This window comes from Trypanosoma brucei, chromosome 7 (assembly GCF_000210295.1).
Source record: "Trypanosoma brucei gambiense DAL972 chromosome 7, complete sequence".
In the NCBI taxonomy this organism is placed as follows: domain Eukaryota; phylum Euglenozoa; class Kinetoplastea; order Trypanosomatida; family Trypanosomatidae; genus Trypanosoma; species Trypanosoma brucei.
Genome location: NC_026740.1, coordinates 178,745 through 200,207, shown reverse-complemented (window position 1 = coordinate 200,207; position 21,463 = coordinate 178,745). Strand labels below are relative to the sequence as shown.

Below are 21,463 nucleotides of genomic sequence, written 5' to 3'. Positions count from 1 at the left end.
CTCCCAGTTGCGCTGGAAACTAAGTTACCGCAGGCTTCCCCCAGTTTTCAATGAGCGAAAGTGGTTTGGTGTTGGTCCGTGCACCGTGCTTGGGGTGTTTGTCTTTTTCTTTTTTGTTGGGGGCCGTTGCTTTAGCTCTGCGTGTCCCATGCGGTCTATTGTGTTCGTTACTCGCTTATTTAGTGTATATATTTTTGACCCTTTCTGGGAAGTTTGGTGGGTTTGAGTGGATGAAGCCGACTCTCCAGCTCTGGTTGGGCTCACATTTTACGTTGACGTGACATACTTGAAGGTTGGCATCGATGCCATGAACTTATAGGTTTCTTCAATGTAGGCCAGGATTTAAGTATCGTAGGACTGCATTTCTGGACTGTTTGTGATACTAGGATGGAGTCAGCACGGCAAACCTTTGGTACAGTATTACCGTGTTGATGCATTGGGCACACTTGCCTATTTTTAGACGAATATGTTGGGAAAACGGCTGGTTGTGTACGGACTGCGCGGTCTCTGGATCGCTTTGTCAAAGGGGATATTTGATTTATAGGATCACATCAATCTATTTGCAGTGATTTTTCTCTTTTGGTGATTCTGCCGTCATTGCAACTGTGTTTGTATAGTTTTTGCCATCGGGACACTTTTGTTATTATTATTTTGCTGTGAGTCATTGTGGTTATCTACTCATCTGGGTATCTTGCCACATTTGCCTCTACTACACGCTGTCTCCGTCCCCATGCATTTGCGCGCAGACGTGAGGCATGCGAAAGTTGTCTGTGACTCTGTGCCACCGAATGGGATCGAGGAACCGATCTTGCTTCCGCGGTTAGCGCATTCATCGTATCTTTTGCATTATTTGCGTCGTATGTGCGTATTTGTGTATAACTTTCTCCACCATTTTGATCGGATATAAATTTTACAAAACTGAAAACTCCTAGTCAAGGGAAGAAGCACAAAAAAAACAATGCAGTCGAAGAGGGATAGCAGTTCTGAATTTCTTGAGACCTTATACCAGTCGACTGAGAGAGGGAAAACTGTCTCACAAACCTATCTTGCTGCACAAGTGGAGAAGGAAATTAATCGAACGTTGGATCCTGTGCAGCTATACGAGTTTCAAAAGCCGGAAAACTTCCGTTATAACTTGCGTCACGGAGGTGTTCCTGTTGCTAACAAAGTTTGTGATGCTAGTAGCCTTAGCCGTGAGAGAGAGTTGAATGGTCCTGGTGCAAATGGTGACCACATGGAACCTGAATCTGTGTCGGGGGTCCGGCCCTTTTGGCGTACCCATCTAGACGAGCAGGACAGTGAGATTCTTCGTATGATACAAAGGGCAATGCGGCCACCTAACAAGAGCTCAGTCCCCCCGGTAGCTCCGGACGATGCAGCCGTCATCCGCAAACTTAAAACAGCTGAAGATTGTATAACTTTTTTTGCAGCCAATGGATCGAGCAGCCATTTGAAATATGTATACTTATGTCGCGCTCCTCATGTACTCGAATTCAGACCTTATGATTTATGTGTTAGCCCTATGAAGCGTGGATTGGAGCAGAAGGAGCACTACATAATGAGTGCAACAGGGGTTGTCCATGTCCGACCAGGACACCCTTCGGAGGTTGTTAGTTTAGCTGAGTGGATGCGGGAGTCATCGCTTTTTGATGTCCTTCGAAAAGTACACTTCTTCAAGACATACCTCGTCTACAAAGCCTTTTTCCGGTGGTACAAAAATGTACGTGCTAAGGACTTTCTCAACAAGAGGCGGCTGCTTTCAAGGAACTTACTCATATCTAAATCCACTTTCAGTACCCCTATTCTGGAAGTTCTTAACGCTTCCTACGACCTTACAACACATCCATTGGTGCTGTACGAGGCGCAGGGAAAGCACGATTATACTATCGAGGACTTTCGGACGCAGCAAGCGAAGCAGCGCCAAAAAACTTCGGCTGCATTCGTTGCGTGTATGGAGAAGATTGAGACTGGTGTCATGAAACTGATTGAAGTTATGAAGAGCAAGGCAGACGTTCCCGACATAAACACAAAAGAGGCGTTAGAGCAGTACCTACTCGCTAACGCCATTGTTACAGGGTCGGGGAGTTTTCGCTCACAACGTAAGATGAAGTCGATGCACGATGCCAGGGGAGAACAGTTACAAAGAATGCGTGAGCTGAAACGCAGTATAGTAGAGTACTCACAAATTGACCAATTAATTCGTATGGTGGACTGTGTTACATCGGAAACTGTGTTTCGTGTAATCCTTTCGGCGATCAAAACACTGTATAACACATTGCATATCCAGAGCAGTCAAGAACTGCGTTCAGTTGGTTTTCAGGTTTTGTTACAGCCAACGGAGGATCAGATGTTATTTAATCCACCTGAGAGGGCTATACGTACTCTTTGCACGGAGCTTATCACCGAATGCATCGAGGTTACTGGTTCGGTTACACGGTTGTGTTCCCAGAAACGGCTGAAGGGTCACTTCACCAAGGCACCTGCTCTTTGGGTGCTAGGAGGTGAACTCGAGTCTGACGCACGCACGCTCTATCTTCAGTCTAGTATTCTTCAGTTGGTTGGCGACGATTACGCCCAGGCTAACACCAAGATGCAGGCGTATGCCGTTACACTCCCTCACATTCATTTCTTGGAGAGGGAATGGAGCGATATATTGGCGCAATGGGAAGAGGAGACGGGCGAAAGACCGTTAACGTGCTCTACCCTGTTCAAGTTGTACGACAAAATCCAGGATGCACAAGATACGTTACGCGTTCTGATGGCGTCATTTGTAGGGAATATGTTATGGATTAACGCGGCAAAGCTCAAGACAGAAATTGAGCCTCGTATGCGGATTGTCCGTGATGGAATTGATTCAACGCTTCGGGAAATTACGAGGACGGCCATTTCTTCACTGCACTCGTATTTCAAGCAGAAGATCCAGGTGCTAAATGAACGCCCGGGTCAACTGAGCCAGTTTGCAGAGTATGTGGCGCATTACAAGGAGGTCGTGAGCGAGACTACTGAAACCGAAGCTGCTGTTGCTCAGGCGGACGCTTTGTGCGATTTGATGGACCGACAACAAGTGGAGTTTTTGGATGACGAAGACAAGCAACTTAGAGAGAGAACTCTAGGTAGTGTCAGTACGGCAATGTCCCTTCAGATTCTCTTCGATGAAGCGCGACTCCATGCCGAAGCCTTTATCGAAGAAAATTTGCCGTTTCATACTCAAACGCTGGAAGACAGCGTGTGCAACGTCGAAGACGAGTGCGTTACGATCAAGCAAATTCTTACCAACAGCGAGTTTGTTGTTTTAACGGAGAACGTAGAACCGATAATTCAGTACTTAGCGGAACTTAATACGAAGCTCAGCGAGATTCAGGCAAGTGAAACGCAACTGACCAAATATGCGAAACTGTTTGATCGGCCTCCAATCGACTGGTCTACTCTCAAAGAAATGAGGAGCTTGGTTTTTGTCCGCCGTGAAGCTTGGACACTCTTAGACACGTTTATGAAACAAAGAGAAATGTGGTTTAATAGTCCTGTTAGAGAACTGGACACAGCTGCCATGGAGGATGAAGTCAACCAACTCATAAGGCGCACCGGTGCTCTGAACAGACAGGTCCAGGAAAAGGAATATGAAGATGAAGTGGGGCAACATCTTTTAACTGAACTTCAAGAACTCAGAGCGATTATGCCCGTTATTCACGATTGTGGTAACAAACACATGACTGATAGCCACTGGAATATTGTTTTGAGGGAGGCCACTGGTTCGGATAATCGCTATCACGAAGGTTTGAGTTTGCGGAACTTGCAAGACCTAAATATTCTTGAATACAAGGAGGTACTATCTGAGCAAGTCGGGCTAGCAACCGGTGAGTGGAAGATATCCAATGACCTGGACAAAATTAAACAGACATGGAACGGGATTTCGTTCACCACCAAACCTTACAGAAACCGTGACGGTGTTTTCATATTGGATGCTCTAGAAGATGTAATCCAGCAACTGGATGATAATCAAGTTGAACTTCAGACGATAATGGCTTCACGATTTGCTGCACCGGTTCGCGACCGTGTGGAGGAATGGATTCGCAACCTTCGACACGTAGGTAATGTTATGGAAGAGTGGACTAACCTTCAAAAGAACTGGATGTATCTTGAATTTATTTTTTCTTCAGACGATATCAAAGCCCAGCTTCCTGAAGAAAGTATGCAGTTCAGCTCGGTGGATACCTTGTTGTGTCTGCTGACAATGAAGGCACATAACGACAAGAACGTTTACCAGATATGCACCGAGAACGGTGTGCTGGAGCAACTGCAGCAAGCTAATTTGAATATTGATTACATTCAGAAGAAACTGGAAGAGTGTCTCGAGACGAAGCGTGCTGCGTTTCCTCGGTTCTACTTCCTCTCAAACGACGAACTGTTGTCAATTCTTTCCGACGTGCGTAATCCCAAGGCAGTGCAACCGCATCTCACCAAATGCTTTGATTCGATAGCATCCCTTATTTTTTCGGGGGATACATACAGCGAAATTTCGGGGATGATGTCTGGAGATGGAGAAGAAGTTGAATTTGAGAAAGTTGTGTATCCTATTGGCAATGTAGAGAAGTGGTTGTGCCAGATCGAGAGTATGATGAGAGCCTCGTTGCTTATGCATATGCGTAAGACGGTTGAGGCGTATACCCCAGAGGCACGTGAAACCTGGTTTTTTAACCACCCTGCGCAGTGTATTCAGGCGGTTGATATGGTTGTGTGGACCCAAGAAGTCGAAGAGGCTATAAGGGCAGGCTCATTACTGGAGTATCACGAACATTACCAGCAACAAATTTTTCAGACAGTCAATTTGGTGAAGGGGTCCCTAACTAAGTTGCAACGGACGCTTGTTTGTACACTAATTGTGCTTAACGTGCACAATCGTGACATCGTGTATACTCTTCATGAGAGCAGTGTGACTTCTCTCAGTGATTTTGCCTGGGCTCAGCAACTGCGTTATTATTGGGAGGCTACTGACTCTGTGAAATCTGGCATGAGCGTTGGAATCCACCACTGCGATGCTCATCTGTGGTATGGTTATGAGTATCTTGGGAATCAACCGCGTCTTGTAATTACCCCGCTGACCGATCGTGCATTTTTGACATGTACCAGCGCTCTGGCAATGAATCTTGGAGCCGCTCCCCAGGGACCTGCGGGTACAGGTAAAACTGAGTCGGTGAAGGACTTGGGGAAAGCGTTGGCCCGACAAGTTGTTGTTTTTAACTGTTCTGATGGTATCAACTACAAGACTATGTCTCGTATGTTTGCTGGGTTAGCGCAGGCGGGTGCATGGGCGTGCTTTGACGAGTTCAACCGTATTGAACTAGAGGTGCTCTCTGTGGTGGCGCAGCAGATGTTAGATATTACTAGTGCTCTTGCACAACGCCTAGAAAGCATGAGCTTTGACGGGCATATGATCAAACTGAGCAGGAATTTCGGTGTTTTTATCACCATGAACCCTGGTTATGCAGGTCGTACCGAGCTTCCAGATAACCTGAAAGCCCTGTTTCGTCCCATCTGCATGATGATCCCCGATTACGCTCTTATTGCTGAAATCATGTTTTACTCTGAAGGATTTAAGGATGCGCGGACACTGGCGCGCAAGATGGTGCAGTTGTACAAGTTAAGCTCCGAGCAGTTGTCAAAGCAGGATCACTACGACTTTGGTATGCGTGCGGTAAAGTCTATTCTCGTTCTTGCTGGAGGTCTTAAGCGGCAACATCCGAACGATGATGAAGATATGCTTTTGATTAGAGCAATGCGGGACGCCAATGTTCCCAAGTTTCTCCGTGACGACACCATACTTTTCATGGCTCTTATTAAGGATCTCTTTCCCACTGTAAAGATCGAGGAGACCCAGAGTGACCTCTTAGTTCGCTACGTGCGGGAAGATATGGAGAAAAAAGGGTTGCAGGTGGTCGAAGGGTTGATAACAAAAACATTGCAACTTTACGACACACTCGTTGTACGTCATGGTGTAATGCTTGTTGGTCAAACTTTTAGCGGGAAGTCGACTATCATGCACGTTGTTCAAGGGGCTCTGACACAAATTAAAGCAGACGGGCACGATCCAGAGGGCAACATTCCGCTTTTTAACACCATTCACATTCACCTTTTAAATCCAAAGTCTGTTACAATGGGTGAGCTTTACGGCCAGGTGAATGAAATCACACGCGAATGGACGGACGGTATTATTAGTAACATTGCAAGGACCATTACAAGAGTTGCGCAGGAACTTCCTGATCGTCAGTGGATTGTTTTCGACGGACCTGTCGATGCTATTTGGATTGAAAATATGAACACAGTGTTGGATGACAACAAGTTGCTGTGTCTTTTCAACGGTGAGCGCATCAAACTTCCAAGCACGGCAACTTTTATGTTTGAAGTTCAGGATCTGGCAGTTGCGTCACCCGCAACTGTGTCCCGCTGCGGTATGGTGTTCACGGAACCGTTTTATGTGGACGGTGGACGTGGGTGGATTCCCCTAGCAAAGAGTCTTGTGACCAAAAAAGCTACCATGTTTCCTAGATTTCGAGCGGACCGCGTAAGTGAGCTGCTGGAGCGCTTCCTCCCCATGTCCCTTGACTTCATTCGTAAAGAGTGTCGGGAGTGGATTGGGTCTGTTGATGCCCAGTTAGCAGTATCGTGCATCGAACTGCTTGCTGCGTTCATGAAAACTATTGATGAAGAGGACCTACTGCCACCACTGCTTCGTACGAAGGAAGCGAAACCGCAAAACGATGACGTGTATCTCTTACCTGAGACGACATACTCGGGCGTCAAGCTGGTGCCGAGTGAGCCAGAGGAATTTAAGGCCCCTGAGATCGCGTATGAGCAAGTATCTGCGGATGATGAAACCTTGCTTGACATGTACTTTTTAATGTCGTTTGTTTGGTCAGTGGGGGGTAACCTTCGGGATGACTCTCGTGAACGCTTCAGTGCTTTTGTCAAGAAGCACTTTGAGGAGTTGCTTCCAGGAAAGATCGCGGCTGATGATGGTAACAGCGTTTACGACTACGTTGTGCACAAAGCATCGATGAGGTTTGTCACGTGGCGTCATCTGGTGCCCACTTTCTGTTTCAGCCCGGAGTTGCCGTACTTCGATCTCATTGTACCCACCGCGGAGACAGTCAGCGTCATAACTCTCTTTGGAGTTCTTGTTGCAAACTCACGGCACGTTTTACTGAACGGTGTGACTGGAACGGGAAAGTCGCTGGCTGTTATGGACTTTGTAACCGGTACGTTGCGTGGAGACGATCCAGAGGGTCCGTGGGAATATTTCGACACTGTACTCAGCGCACAGAGTAGAGCTCGTGATATTGAAGACAGGTTGGACGGCAAGTTATATAAACTACGCAGTAATGCAATTGGTCCCAAACCCGGGAAACGCGCTGTTTTCATCGTGGACGATTTGAATATGCCGGCACTGGAGAGGTACGGTGCATCACCGCCACTGGAGCTCTTGCGGCAACTCATCACACAGGGGGGTTTTTATGACAAGCGGAAGTCCCCTGCTACGTTCAAAGAGGTACACGATGTTGTCTTTCTTACTGCATGTGGTGTACCAGGTGGCGGCAGGAATGAAATGACAAAAAGGCTAACATCACGATTCCATCTTCTCTGTCAACCGAGCTTTAGTGACCACTCCATCCGCCGTATATTCGGGTGTATTCTGCACGGTTTCCTTTCGGCTTGGGAGCAACCAGATGTGAACGCGCTTTCGAGCGTTCTCGTCGAGGCGATTAAAGAGTGCTATTACCTTATTAGTACGGAGAAGCTCCCCACGCCGAAGCGGTCCCACTATACGTTTAACTTACGTGATTTTAGCAAAGTTGTACAGGGCATTATGCAGGTGTCGCCGACAAGTGCTCCAACTCGTGAGATACTGCTTAATGTTTTCGTGCACGAAGTGAGTCGTGTTTTTCATGACCGTATGATTGACGATGGGGACAGACGTTGGTGGTGGAAAACTCTAAGCGGCGTATCACAGAGAGTACTAAAGATGAACTGGGACCCGCGACTTGAGAATGTCATTTTCGGTGACTACATGCGACGAGACCGTTCGCAGTATGCCGAAATCCAAACAGGAGAGGGCCTTATTGAAGTACTGCGCGAATACCAAAACGGCTATAATATTGAGTCCAACGGCACGTGCGAACTAGTCTTCTTCAAGGACGCTATACACCATATCTCACGTATCTGCCGTATTTTTCGCCAACCCCGTGGCCACGCGCTTCTTGTGGGTATGGGTGGTACGGGACGTCAGTCTCTCTGTAAGCTGGCGGCGTTCATGTGCAATCTGGCGGTGCACGAGGTCACTATTACAAGGAGTTTCAACATGGCAGAGTTTAGGGAACGGTTGAAAGGGATACTCATGGAAAGCGGCTGTAAGGATAATCCTTCAGTCTTCTTCCTCACTGACAACCAAATTGTACAGGAGGAAATGCTAGAAGATGTCAACAACCTCCTCAATACCGGCGAGGTACCGGGACTTATGCAGAACGAGGATATCGATCAAATAGTCGAAGCTGTGCGGCCCCTTGCATCCGCTGCTGGCAAGAAAGAGGCTCGCAACGCTATATTTTCTCACTTCGTTACACTTTGCCGTAATAATGTACATGTTGTGCTGGCGCTCTCCCCCGTTGGTGAGCCCTTCCGACGCCGTCTGCGTATGTTTCCGTCACTAGTCAACTGCTGCACAATTGACTGGTTCGACCAGTGGCCCGCAGATGCTCTGCATTCTGTAGCTCAGCACATTTTTAGTGAGCTGCCGCTGGATGAGGAAATGAAGAACGGTCTCATTAAACTTTGCGTGTCCATTCACATCGACGTGCAGAACCGGTCAGAGGAGTTTTTTGAGGAGCTGCACCGTCGCAACTACACCACTCCCAGTTCGTATCTTGAGCTCCTGAATTGCTATCATCAACTCCTCTCGGAGCAGGAGGAGCAGACAATAGCGCAGATGAAGCGCTACCAGGCCGGTCTTGATAAACTGCAAAGCACCCAGTGTACCGTTGATGAGATGAAGGAGCAGCTCGTACAAATGCAGCCAAAGTTACTCCAAGCTGCACAGGACACTGAAGAGATCATGACAAAAGTGAAATTAGAGCAAGAAAGTGCGCAGGTGGTGCGAACGGAGTGCTCAAAAGAAGAGGAGGCAGCTATGGCGATTCGCCGTGAAGCCGATGGTATTCGTGCTGAGTGTCAGGCTGAGCTTGACAAGGCGCTACCCATCCTGCGCGCTGCGGAGAACGCGCTTGCGGAGCTTCGACCTGACGACATTCGTGAAGTAAAGAGTTTCCAAAAGCCTGCGGCGCGTGTTGTTCTCGTTCTCGAAGCTGTGTTGATACTTTTAGGCGAGCGTGACCTCAGTTGGGATCGTGCCAAGCTCGTTATGGGTCGGATGGACTTTATCAAGGATTTACAGAACTACAAAAAAGATGAATTAACTGAGCGCACAATACGATCTATCCAAAAGTACGTAAACAATCCTGAATTTCAGCCCCAAGAGGTGGCGAAGAGTTCGAAAGCCTGCAAGTCACTCTCTATGTGGGTGCTAGCGATCAACAATTATTATGAAGTCGTGAAGGTTGTGGCGCCGAAGCGGGAACGCTTAGCGGAGGCTGAGGCTAAATTAAGCGTGGCTACAGCAACACTTCGCGAAGCACAGGATCGGTTAAAAAGTATCGAGGACAAAATCAACGGATTAAAGCGAGACATGCAAGAGAATATTGAAAAGAAAAATAAGCTTGAGGCGGACATTGCGCTGACGAAAGCACGTCTCAACCGATCAGAGCAGTTGATGAGCGGCCTCTCGCGAGAGCAAGATCGGTGGCACAGCTCCATTACCTTTTTGCAAGATGAGAAATTGGGGTTACCCGGAAAAGTTGCATTGGCTGCAGGATGTATCGCATACCTTGGCCCTTTCACAGGACCCTACCGTAAGCGCATGCTCACTGCGTGGTGGGAAAACTGCAAGGAATTTGGTGTACCCATCGGTAACAGCGTGTTCGATTTGACCACCTTAGTAAGCCCTGCCAAGGTGAGTTCGTGGAGTTCCGCAGGTCTTCCACAAGACCCAGTCAGCACTGAGAATGGCGTCATCGTTACCAAGTCTAAGCGATGGTGCCTCTGTATTGACCCACAGGGACAGGCATGTGCTTGGATACGGGCCATGGAGCGGGAGAACAACCTTCGTACGATTAGGCTCAGTGACCCATCGTATATGCGGACCTTGGAAAATGCCATCCGAGTCGGCCTGCCCGTGTTGATAGAAAATGTGGAGGAAACTGTGGACGCTGCACTCGATCCTGTTCTGTTGAGACAGACGTACCGCTCTCAGGGTAGGTTGTTGCTGAAGCTAGGTGATGTGGAGATTGATTATGATCCGGGTTTTAGAATGTACATGACAAGCAAACTACCCAACCCACACTATTTACCCGAATTGCAGATTAAAGTGACCGTTATTAACTTTACTGTGACCCAAGGAGGTCTTGAAAACCAGTTGCTAACCGATGTGGTAAGGTACGAATGTGCGGAACTGGAAGCCAAAGCCAGCAACACTCAGAAGGACATTTCCGACGGCAAGACTCAACTGAAGGCGATTGAAGATCGTATTCTCCACCTCCTGACGTCTTCCACTGGAAATATTCTTGACAACGAACCACTTGTCCGTACCCTCAGCGAAGCAAAGGATACGAGTGAAGCGGTCACAGAGGCACTCAATCTGGCAGAGCAGACGCAAAAAGACATTGAGGTGGCTTGCAACCGATATAGGCCAGTGGCGACGCGAGGTGCCGTCATATATACGGTTCTTTCACATCTTGCGAGAGTTGACCATATGTACCAAATTTCCCTTGATTTCTTCAAGCAGCTTTTTGTGAAGTCGATGCATCGTACCGAAAAGGTAAGCGACGTGGACGAGCGTGTTGCCATTCTTCTTCCGGCGGTGACACTTGACTCCTACCGTACTGTGTGCCGTGGATTGTTCGAGAGGGACAAACCCCTGTTTGTCGCGTTAATATTCTCTGAGATCTATCGACAGGAGGGGATTATTAGTGATGCTGAGTGGGAGTTTTTGCTTAAAGGTAGCGAGGGTCGATCCCTTGTTGATATAGATAACGATAGTTGGCCTGTGTGGATGACTGAAGCGGCGTGGAATGAGCTCACGGCGCTTTCCATGGCCTTACCAGAGACATTTGGTGATATTAAGGATACTATATACGATAATGAAGATGATTGGTCCACGTGGTTCGAAAGTGACACAGCTTACGAGTGGTTTCCTTCCACCACACAAGGGCTCACCCTGTTCCAGAAGGTTCTCGTGCTGAAGGCATGTCGCGAGGACCTGACAAGCCACGGCCTGTCGATTGTCTGCTCTCATTATCTGGGGAAAGTATTCACCGAAAGCCCTGCTTTCGACCTGGAGGCATGTTTTGCCGACAGTTCGCCGACGGCGCCTATAATTTTCGTCCTTACGGCAGGTATTGACCCTACTGTTCTTTTCACAGAGTTTGCGGAGCGCAAAGGTTTCGCCGAAAAGAAACTTGTCCTGTCGTTGGGTCAAGATCAAGGACCAAAGGCCGAGGAGATGATTCGGAGAGGGAGCAAAGATGGTTGGTGGGTTTACCTGCAGAACTGTCACGTGTATGAATCATGGATGTCTACACTGGAGCGCTGTGTCGAAAAACTGCACATTTCAACCACACTTCACAGTGACTTCCGACTTTGGCTCACGACAATGCCAACACGGAACTTCCCGGTGCTCCTGCTGCAGTCTGGTGTAAAGGTAGTAAAGGAGCCACCGAAGGGCCTCAAAGCGAATATACGCGATAGCTTCTGTAATGAAGTGACCCCTGCGTTGTGGGACGGCCGACCTGAAAACCCAACAACGTGGCGTCGTCTGCTTTGTTCACTTGCATATTTCCACGCAGTTATCCAGGAAAGGCGTAAGTTTGGGCCACTAGGGTGGAATATCCCTTATGAGTGGAATCAATCGGATTTCTCGGCAAGTTTGCACACACTTCAGGTTTACGTGCCAACTGGTGTGAGTGAGAGTGTGCCGTGGAGCGCCCTTCGTTATATGGTTGGCACCATAAACTACGGTGGGCGCGTAACTGATTTCTTGGATTCCCGCGCACTAGTTAATATCCTCGACGCGTTTTTTAACGAAAACGTGCTTCAACCCGGGCAGTTTAACATCACCTCTGACGGTGTTTACTGCATTCCGGAGGATGTCGAGTCTCTCGACGCAGTAAAGGAGTATTTAGCTGATCTTCCTGCCTTCGAGAGTCCAGAACTCTTTGGAATGCACTCTAATGCTGACATAGCATGCAACCGTACAACGGCAAGAAACCAACTGGCAGTTATGCTCTCCGTCCAACCACGCACGAAGGGGACGGCGGGACGAAGCCCAGAGGATAAAGTACTTGAGATGGTTAGTGAGTTCCAGACTCGCTTACCGGAGGCGATCGACAAGACTAAAGCCCACCCCGACACGTACCAACTAACAGAGGGCGGTGTTATGATTTCACTCGGCACCGTGGTAAGCCAGGAGATTGATGTGTTCAATTCGATTATCAGGAAGCTGGAAGCAACCCTTTTGGAGCTTAAGCGAGGTATTAAGGGGGAAGTTGTCATGTCGGCGCGGCTTGAGAGCATGTTCGACGCATGCCTTCTTGGTCAGGTTCCTCAAATATGGCATGAGAACAGCTATCTATCACGAAAGCCATTGGCATCATGGTTTCAGGACACACTGCTGCGCGTCGAGTTCTTTCGTGACTGGAACGACAATGGTATGCCTATGAGTTTCTGGATTTCTGGTTTCTTCTTCCCCCAGGGTTTCCTTACCGGTGTGTTGCAGGCTCACAGTCGTGAAAACATGATACCTATTGATGATATTCGTTTCCGCACAAATGTGACACGTTATGAAGTAGTGGAGGACATTGTCAACACACCCAAGGCGGGTGTGCTTATCCACGGCCTCTTTCTCGAAGGGGCCCGCTTCACTTTTGAGGGGATGTCGCTCTGCGAGAGCAACCCTCGGGAGCTGTACACATCCATGCCGTTGATCAACCTCGAACCACAACGGTTAAAGGATCAAGACAAATCGAAGCCGGTATATGAGTGTCCGGTGTACAAGACGTCCGCCCGTGCCGGTGCCCTATCAACGACTGGTTTGTCTACGAACTACGTTATTTCCCTCGACCTCAGTCCGGGTTCGTCTCCACCAGAACATTGGATACGACGGGGCGTCGCGCTACTCTGCATGCTAGATGATTAACGTTGAAGTCGGTCTACCTTTATATACATATATATATATATATATATGCCGTTGGTATTGAGGTGGGGATGGGTTGTGCCGCTTTATGTTTACTTTGATGAACAAAACTTGGGGTAGGACAGTAAAAGAAAAATACATGTACATATAATGGGTTTGGTGGGGAAACGCAAACGTGCTACGCAGTGCGGCGAGCTGGCGTGTTATAAACGTTGGTGCGTAAAGACGAGTCGTTGTGTGCCCTCTCAGTTGCACAAATAGATTTTTTGTGGAACTCTTTTTGCACATTGGGAACACCTGGCGCACTTTTTTTTTTTTTGTGCCTTGGTCACATGTGAATTGCAACATCAACAAAGTCTGCTTCAGAAAATAAGTAGCTCTTGCCAATGATCATTAATGGGGGGAGGGGGAAAGAAGAATACAAAGCTGTGATGCACTCTAGATAGATATTTTTTGCCTTCTTCTTTTTCTCCACTATGGTACTGTTGACTGCCGTACCAAGCAAGGGGTTCATGTTTACAATAGCGGTGTGAGGGGCGATTGGAACGCGGTGGTCTCTTTCGTCCTTCCCTGTGGTAAATGAAATAAATAGAGAAACCCTTTGCAATACAAGGGTGAGAAAATATGTATCATGACTGCGCTGCGCCGCTTTCCACAATTTGATATGAAAGCACTGTCGTCTGTTTATTTGTACAAACTAAAACGCCAGTGGAGTTGTGTTTTACCCTCTGGGTGAATTTCAAGTGGGTTGATCGCTTTGACTTTGTCACTGACAACTTTGTTTATTTTTCTTCATATTCACTTGTGTCTCGCTAGGGGGAAATAATAGAGGGGGGCGGAGTTGACGTATTAGTGGAAAGGCACCAAGAGATAGCATCCCGCTCATAACTCTTGAGGTCCCGTGTAGGTTTACTAGCACACTGGTTCACTCAAATAAACGGCTGACGTCTGGTGCATCCTTGGGTAGTGCCAATAATCTTATTCCGCTTTGTTGTCAACATCGTAGCGAATAGTGCGAACTGCCGTCCACCCGGTTTCTCTAGTGTGTACCCGCTCCTTTGAGCAGCTTTGTAGCAGTTCACACGTATTCGGCTGTGATGAGAAGCTGCTCGCGTCATGCACTTGGTTGGCGACGGACTGCCACTTTGGTCTTTACTTGTTATGGCATTCACGTGCGTCGGGTGTCTCACAGCGGCGTAGACGGCCAACAACCAGGGCGACGCCCTCGTGTCGATCAGGGTGGCAGTATTGAACCCGGCGGCCGGACGGGCGAAACGACAGGAATTAACGGGTTATACGGGAATCGGGCACAGAGCGCCATTCGTGGCATGTTAGGACCTCAGGGGCAGGCAGATGCGCGGGAGTCCAAAGCGGTACCCATACTTGGGAGGGCTACAGCCCGCGGTACCAAATACACGTGCGATAGGTCTACTGTATTTGAGAATTGGCGTCACATTTGTCCATCACCAGTGGGATGGCATCTTTCTAGGCTGGGCTGCGCCACTTGCAAGATGCCGAATGATATTAACGAGGCTGTGGAGTCGTTGCAGTTGCAGATAATCAAAGGGTGCAACGTTTTTGAACTTGACGGAAGCATGTCTGACGTTCATCAGAGTATTGCTCGTGCCTTCTATGAAGCCCTGCAAGCATTCGAGCTCGATCGTGAAGGTTTTGTTGTTGTTTGTCGTTGTGGTGTTATTAAGCAGCAGCCATTTCAGGAGGAAATTACACAAGTGGAATCCTCCAATACTGCTGTGGTTCGAAATCGTATCGTCCCTATCTTTGAGCGCTACAAGGCATCTTCACTTCCCTCTATGCAGCTGAAGTCTGGGTTCCGTATAAGTGAGCTGAGCGATGAACAACTAGCTCGCTTGAATCTCCGCCGCGTGTCCAAGACTTCTGCAGCTGGACTTTCCCCGGATTGGTTGGAAGCTTTCTTTACCAATGTTGCCTACAACACAAAAATAGAATGTATCGACGTTCTGTTACTGGACGGCTTCCACACATTGTTTGACGGTAGGCCGGATGCCCATATCGATGATGACATTCTCCAACTTTTCGCCTATCTGGAGAACCAGGTAAAGCTCGGCGTTTTGCAGTACTATGGGATTTCTTCACCTTATCTTGCGCCTCACATTCATCGTGACTATCCAACGCTTCCACCAGATGCGATGGTCCCTGATTACATTCGCAACCGCCAGCCCCCGCCTCAGGTAATAAATATTTACCGTCTGATGGAGCTTGCAAGACGTGCGGGTGGTGATAATCACCACCTACGGTTTTTGCAGTACCCCTTTAACTTAACCTTTTCGCAAGCTCTCAACAAGCCGCTACCATATGATGGTAATCACACGCTGCGCTCCCTCACAACAGCACTTGGATTGAACACATTGGGCCACAGTCCACTCGAGGCCACAGACTTGATGGAGTTACCGCAGCGCTACCATAATTTCCCGATGGAAGCAGACCTCAAGTCTCTTCGTATGAACTTCTTCACCGTTTGCGAACGGTGTGTGCTAAAAGAGATGGAAGTGAAGGAGTCAATAGAAAAAGGACCATCAACACTTCCACCACTGGAGCACCTCTTTGTGGCTAGTGTTTACCTGGCGGCTCAAAGACAGTTCACAAATCTCTTTTTTTTCAGTAACTGGGCGACATACTATATGATACCGCGCTTTCGTCGTGCACTCATGCGATTTAAAGAGGCTTCATCCGCCGATCTTAAAGAGTGGTGCAAACAGTACGAACAACTTACCAACGATATGCTGCGGCTACGAAAGCGTATGTTTGAGCATAAATGTGGTAAGATGGCTCTGGAGAAGAATGCGGCCATTGACCGGATGAGCCCGACTCTGGCAATGTGCCCTATGCTTAATCAGAAAGCTATCAACTTTGCCACCTACGGCGTTGACACCGTTCTGGCCGGGTTTCACGTTTCACGGTACTTTCATGAAGCAACAGAGCTTAATCCAGCAAGGAATGGCGAGCTACCTGTGCCAGAAGATGAGATTATGGCTCTGTGCGATTCCATGGAGGTGTCTTTTGCAAACTCGTGTCCACCTGACCCGTACATGTTGGAGCCGGTCCTCACAGAGGGAAAGTTGTCAAAGCAGAAAAGCAAATCCATGGACTACATGGTTAAGATCGATCCACAAAACCCGAAGTTCCCTGACATCCCAGAGGAGGTGGAGGGTGGGGATGACCGTGCCGGAAGCAGTGGCGGAAGTGGCCAAGTTTAACGGTGCCTTTTTGTTTCACCAGCGCTTGCTTGGTGATAGCGTCTGCTATCCCACTTCGCATAGTTCGTGTGTACCACAGTACCTCTTCAGTTGGTGGTGGTAGGTATGATTGTGTGGTTACTTTGTTCGTAAAGGTGTAGTCATCTGATACGTGGTTTAACGGGGGCACAGACTGCGTGTTTTAGACGTCCTTCCTTTGTTCCCTCCTCTTTCAGGTAAAGTGCTCAAGTTTAGTTCAAATGCCTGAAATCCATCACATCGTTTCCTTCAGTTACCTTCTTTTTTGTTTCGAATTCACCCTCATTTGCGCAATCGCTATTATTTTGAAACATCAAAAGGGAGAGTACCAGGAAGAAACCGTGTACCGCAAGGACATTAACACTGATTGGGGAATTTAACGGCGATAACGAAAGTAACTTTTTTTGAAAAGAAGAAAGGCACCAGAACAAAGGTATTCAGTGGACGGTAACACACATAACGTCCGTTCAACGAACATTACCAACGCAGATGTTTTTGTCGTTGGCACTACTGGCAGTGCTAGTGAGAATTCAAGTAGCGGCGTCAATACCTGTGCTAACAGCTGATGTAGCGCACGCGATCAGCTTCGAACGTAGTAATGCAAAGTCACAAACGGATGCCTCAGGAGGGTTGGGTCAATCGTCTTTTGGCTCGAAGCAGTGGCTGCTCCGCGGCGCAATTTCGCAGTTTAATCCGGCTGATATCTCCGCACATGCAGGTCACACTGTATTTATTCCCACTGAGGTACATTTAACACAAGCCGACTGGAAGCAACTTGTGTCCCTCCCTGTTAATGGGGTTGTCGCTGCCACCTCGCCCTTCGACACACACAATGAGCTACTGCTGCAGCACCAGCTCTCTCGCGCAGCTGTGTCCATCCCTGTTTATTTCCTTCCTCAAGACGGGGTGGCTGCTGAGAAACTGAAGAAGATGTTCGCCACTCTAGAAGTCAGCGAGTATGCTGCAGTGTCGATCGGAAACAGTGTTCGGGAGGTAACCCCAGCAGCGAACGCCTCGTTTACGGGTATTAATATTTATGCGTCGTTGAAAGTAAAACCGAAAGAAGCTTCTGCGGACACACCACGTCTTCTCATCACCGCTTCCTTCGACACTCTGGGCGTTGCACCTGCTTCTCTCACAGCTGGCGGGGCTTCAGCGGCCGTTGCTGCAGTGGATCTGTGGTGGAGATTCAATGCGGAGGCTGCGGTGAATGCCGACAAGAACGCTGGTGTAAATGTTAATGCGGCTCCACTAAATCCCTACAGCGTTTCCTTCCTGTTGGGAAATACGGCCAGGTTCAACTACGCAGGAACAAGGTGGTGGCTATCCAACCAACAAGAGGAGGATCTGGACCGGTACGCACTCGTACTCTGTTTGGACGAGCTCCTCACAAGCGACCGTAGCGATAATACTTTCGGGGAAGACGTGGATGGTGAGTCAACTGATGGCAAGCATAGCGCAGATGACTCTTCCAGACTATACATGCACGTACATGATTCCTTCCACAACGATCCATATTACTCACAAGTAAAAGAATTAGCTGAGGCCACAGCGATCAAGCAGGGCATTCACCTCACTATTCTTGTCGCAAAGACGAACTATCACCACTACGATCTCCACTTTGAGCACGAGGTGCTAGCACATCGGCAGGTTCATGCTGTTACAATTTCTTCTACGAGAAGATATCGGTCAGATCAACTGTTTAGAGCTGCACGTTACCCGCTCTCAACATTTCCCAACACAACCAAGAATGATACTGATGTCGCCAAGCAACTGGGCCGTCGTGTTGATTTTGTTTATGCTTTTGCTAAGGCATTATTACGTCTTCCTGAGCATGGTGCCACCACGACCAACAATCGGCTGTGGGTTGGTAATGATGCTTATATGCTAGGAATGCTGCGTCATGCCGCCGTGTCGCACCGCAGTCCCGTTGCGAATGGTGGTGCCGATCAGTTGAAGTTCGCTAAAAGCCTTGAACGGCATATGCAAAATCGATTGGTGATGCCGTCATCACCTTTGGGCCGCCGCGCCCTTTCGTCGAGTGTTTCTCTCTCGACTTACCGCCTCAAACCCCCTGGTATTGTGCTTTTCGGACCGTATGAGGACGTGGCACATGTATCTGTGGTTAAGCGAAAAAGCATGGAGTTGTTGGTCCTCTTGGCGGCGGTGGTGGCTGTAGGTATTTTTGCTGTGCTGGAGTTCGGGTTCACTCGAACAATTCGTGTCCTGATGAATTGCGAAGGGGAGCTAGAGACTGCTAGCAGTGGAAGCAGTTGATCGGGGGAAGACAAGGGGGAGAATATGAGGAAAACAAATTAGAACGAGAGTTGTGAATGAGTGCATGTTGGAGGGATGTTGGACCTTGTGGGAGAAACTGCCGTTTATCAAAGTAAGTGGGGCCTGTGGTGTAGCTGAGAAAAGGAGGTAAGCTACTTGTATCGGGAAGGGCACGAAAGGGAGGTGGGCCGATTCCGCGGGGTTGAGTTGCGGCGCCGTGATGTGTACTTGCGTCCTGATAAGACTCATTACACGGTGTCCTCTTTTCTTGCAGCCGTGGCGGCAGGCTCGGAGTAACGGTAAAGACAAAACTAAGATGTGAACCCTATAAAGCGTTTGGTTTGTTTTAATGCGATTTTTTTTTATTTGTTACGTTTGTCCTTTATGTTGCGCTTTCCCCCCGCTCTATAACGTTTCGCTCCATAACCCCGGTTCCGATACACACCGGGGCACTTAAGAAGAAGGACGAGGAAAACGTCTCCGCTTCCTCTAAGTACGGATCAGAAGAAGTAACCAAGGTGACGCGGGCAATGGCTGCTTTACGCTACTTGCTTGCTCCACGGCGAGCTCTTGTCACTCCTTTTCTCAAGTCGGTGACTTGTGTGAGCAGCGGTGGTATTTTCAGTAGTCAACGACCTCACACATTCCCTGTTTTGTGGCATGCCGTTCGAACCCATAGCAACGACAGTGGGGAACGTAGCAAGCCGCTAACGCTTCATGTGCAATTGCCCTGCGGTACTGTGCGGACACTGACAGCATATGAAGGACAGACACTGTTGGATGTTGCGATGGAACATGGACTCCCGATTGAGGGAGCGTGCGGTGGCTCTTGCGCCTGCTCCACGTGTCACGTGTACCTAGAGAATGACGAGGCTATGGAGTTGTTTGATGAAGCTACCGATGAAGAGAATGATATGCTTGACATGGCTTTTTTCCCTCAGTCGACGTCGCGATTGGGTTGTCAACTAACTTTGCGGCAACAGAAACACGACGGATTGAAGATTTCACTTCCTAAGGCGACAAGGAATATGTATGTGGACGGCCACACCATAACCCCTCATCACTGAAGGTGGCTAGGAAGGCAGTTTGCACCGCACACATGCTTCAATTTTTTTTCTTACTGGTTGTATGGTTACTTTTTTTCCGCACCCGCCGTTGCGTGTTCATCGTTCTGTTTCCTTCCCGTGGTGATTGCGATTCCCGCATTAACGTCTTCTGTCTTTCCCATCAAAATATTGCTTTCACAAACACTGAATGGGCTGACGGAACCATTTGGACTCCGTGAAAGTGCGGTTCAGCGTCGTTTTTCCATTTCATTTGCTTTTGGCACCGCTTCGGTTTTATCTGTTTTGTTTTTTCTTTTAAAAATTCTCCCACTCGTTTACCTGATAAAGCAGGGGAGGGGAGAAGTTTTTGGTTTTCAATAAAAAGCAGAAAGGAAGTTGAGCGAGGCACCCATCTCAGATAAAGGATAGGTAAATAACTGCTCAGTACTTGCACTTTTTTTTTGGTTGTTGCGTTAGCCACTGTCAGTAACAATGAACAAACTTACATTTACGCCACTTACAGATGGTGAAGAGTTCTCCGCGAGGCGTGGGCGTGGCCATAAATCTGCTCCAATAAGTCTTATCATCGACAACACTTGTCGCGTGTACATAACACAAATTCCCTTTTCTCGCATCGAACGTGATGGCGTCAATGCCCTCCGATCTGAATTTGAGGCGTTTGGCCCTGTGGAGGCATATAAAATGTTTACTGACAGGTCTGGGCGCTTCATCGGCACCGTGTTATGTACGTACCGTAACCCAGCAGATGCCAGTGCGGCCGTTCAGCACATGAATGATCAAAATATTGATGGAAGCATTCTTAAGGTTTCGCTTTCACGCGATCATGGAGTCGTTCTACTGCATAATGCCGATGGTGGTGAGCAGAGTCATGCCGGTGGTAATGATAGTGTCGACGGCAAGTGGAAGCACGATCGATATCATGATGGTACGCAAGAAAGCACCGACTCTGTACGGGGAGGAAGAGGTTTCGGTAGGGGACATTCCTTTCCGTTCCGCAATGGGCGAGGAGGCCCTCACATGAGGCGCGGGGGTGGCCGTGGGCGGGGTTTGGGTGGGCGTAGCAGCGGTTTCCCGGGACGTGATGTGGATGAGGCGTTTGAGCGGTACATCGCCTCGCGTGACGCACAGCGCCGTGCAGGTTCTCCTAATGAGAATGAAGGAGACCCAACCGGTGAGGTTGCTTGTGAAACGGAAGCGGCTGAGGTTGTATGTGAGGTAGTTGGTGACATTGGTAATGACTCCGCGCAGGTACCTGAGGCAGACAACGCCCCTGCTGAGGCTGTTGCAGGAAATGAAGAGTCGTAAGTTGTGAAAACAGAAGATACGCAGGTGCGTAAGTCCTTATTCTTTGAGGAAGAATGCTGCTTTGTTGGGGAGAATGGAAGCTGTGGCACGGAGTTGTCGGAAGTAGTAGTGCTGTGGGGGCTAAAGTTTCATGGGTTTCTTTCCAGTTTGTAATTGTCGGGGGAAAAAATACATCTCTGCTTTTCATCGACTTTTTCCCCTTTTAATTTTTTGATTCCTGTGTTATTTCAACCGAACCAAATCACTAAAACTTAGCGAGGGAT

The 21,463-nt window shown here is 48.4% G+C and overlaps 5 protein-coding genes across 5 annotated transcripts; all 5 read left to right on the top strand.

Moving 5' to 3' along the window:
• Positions 1-958: 958 nt before the first annotated feature.
• Positions 959-13,297, top strand: TbgDal_VII870 (dynein heavy chain, putative; the record flags this gene model as incomplete). Its single annotated transcript, XM_011776091.1, has 1 exon — positions 959-13,297. One exon carries the CDS (start codon positions 959-961, stop codon positions 13,295-13,297), a length of 12,339 nt encoding a protein of 4,112 aa, XP_011774393.1.
• A 1,094-nt stretch (positions 13,298-14,391) lies between these two features.
• On the top strand, positions 14,392-16,533 carry TbgDal_VII860 (hypothetical protein, conserved; the record flags this gene model as incomplete). The annotated part of the gene is made up of 1 exon (XM_011776090.1): positions 14,392-16,533. The coding sequence occupies one exon, from the start codon at positions 14,392-14,394 to the stop codon at positions 16,531-16,533; it is 2,142 nt and encodes a 713-aa protein (XP_011774392.1).
• Positions 16,534-17,040: 507 nt separating this feature from the next.
• Positions 17,041-18,828, top strand: TbgDal_VII850 (hypothetical protein, conserved; the record flags this gene model as incomplete). Its single annotated transcript, XM_011776089.1, has 1 exon — positions 17,041-18,828. One exon carries the CDS (start codon positions 17,041-17,043, stop codon positions 18,826-18,828), a length of 1,788 nt encoding a protein of 595 aa, XP_011774391.1.
• A 530-nt stretch (positions 18,829-19,358) lies between these two features.
• Positions 19,359-19,895, top strand: TbgDal_VII840 (electron transfer protein, putative; the record flags this gene model as incomplete). Its single annotated transcript, XM_011776088.1, has 1 exon — positions 19,359-19,895. One exon carries the CDS (start codon positions 19,359-19,361, stop codon positions 19,893-19,895), a length of 537 nt encoding a protein of 178 aa, XP_011774390.1.
• Positions 19,896-20,366: 471 nt separating this feature from the next.
• On the top strand, positions 20,367-21,200 carry TbgDal_VII830 (RNA-binding protein, putative; the record flags this gene model as incomplete). Its single annotated transcript, XM_011776087.1, has 1 exon — positions 20,367-21,200. One exon carries the CDS (start codon positions 20,367-20,369, stop codon positions 21,198-21,200), a length of 834 nt encoding a protein of 277 aa, XP_011774389.1.
• Between the last annotated feature and the right edge of the window lie 263 nt (positions 21,201-21,463).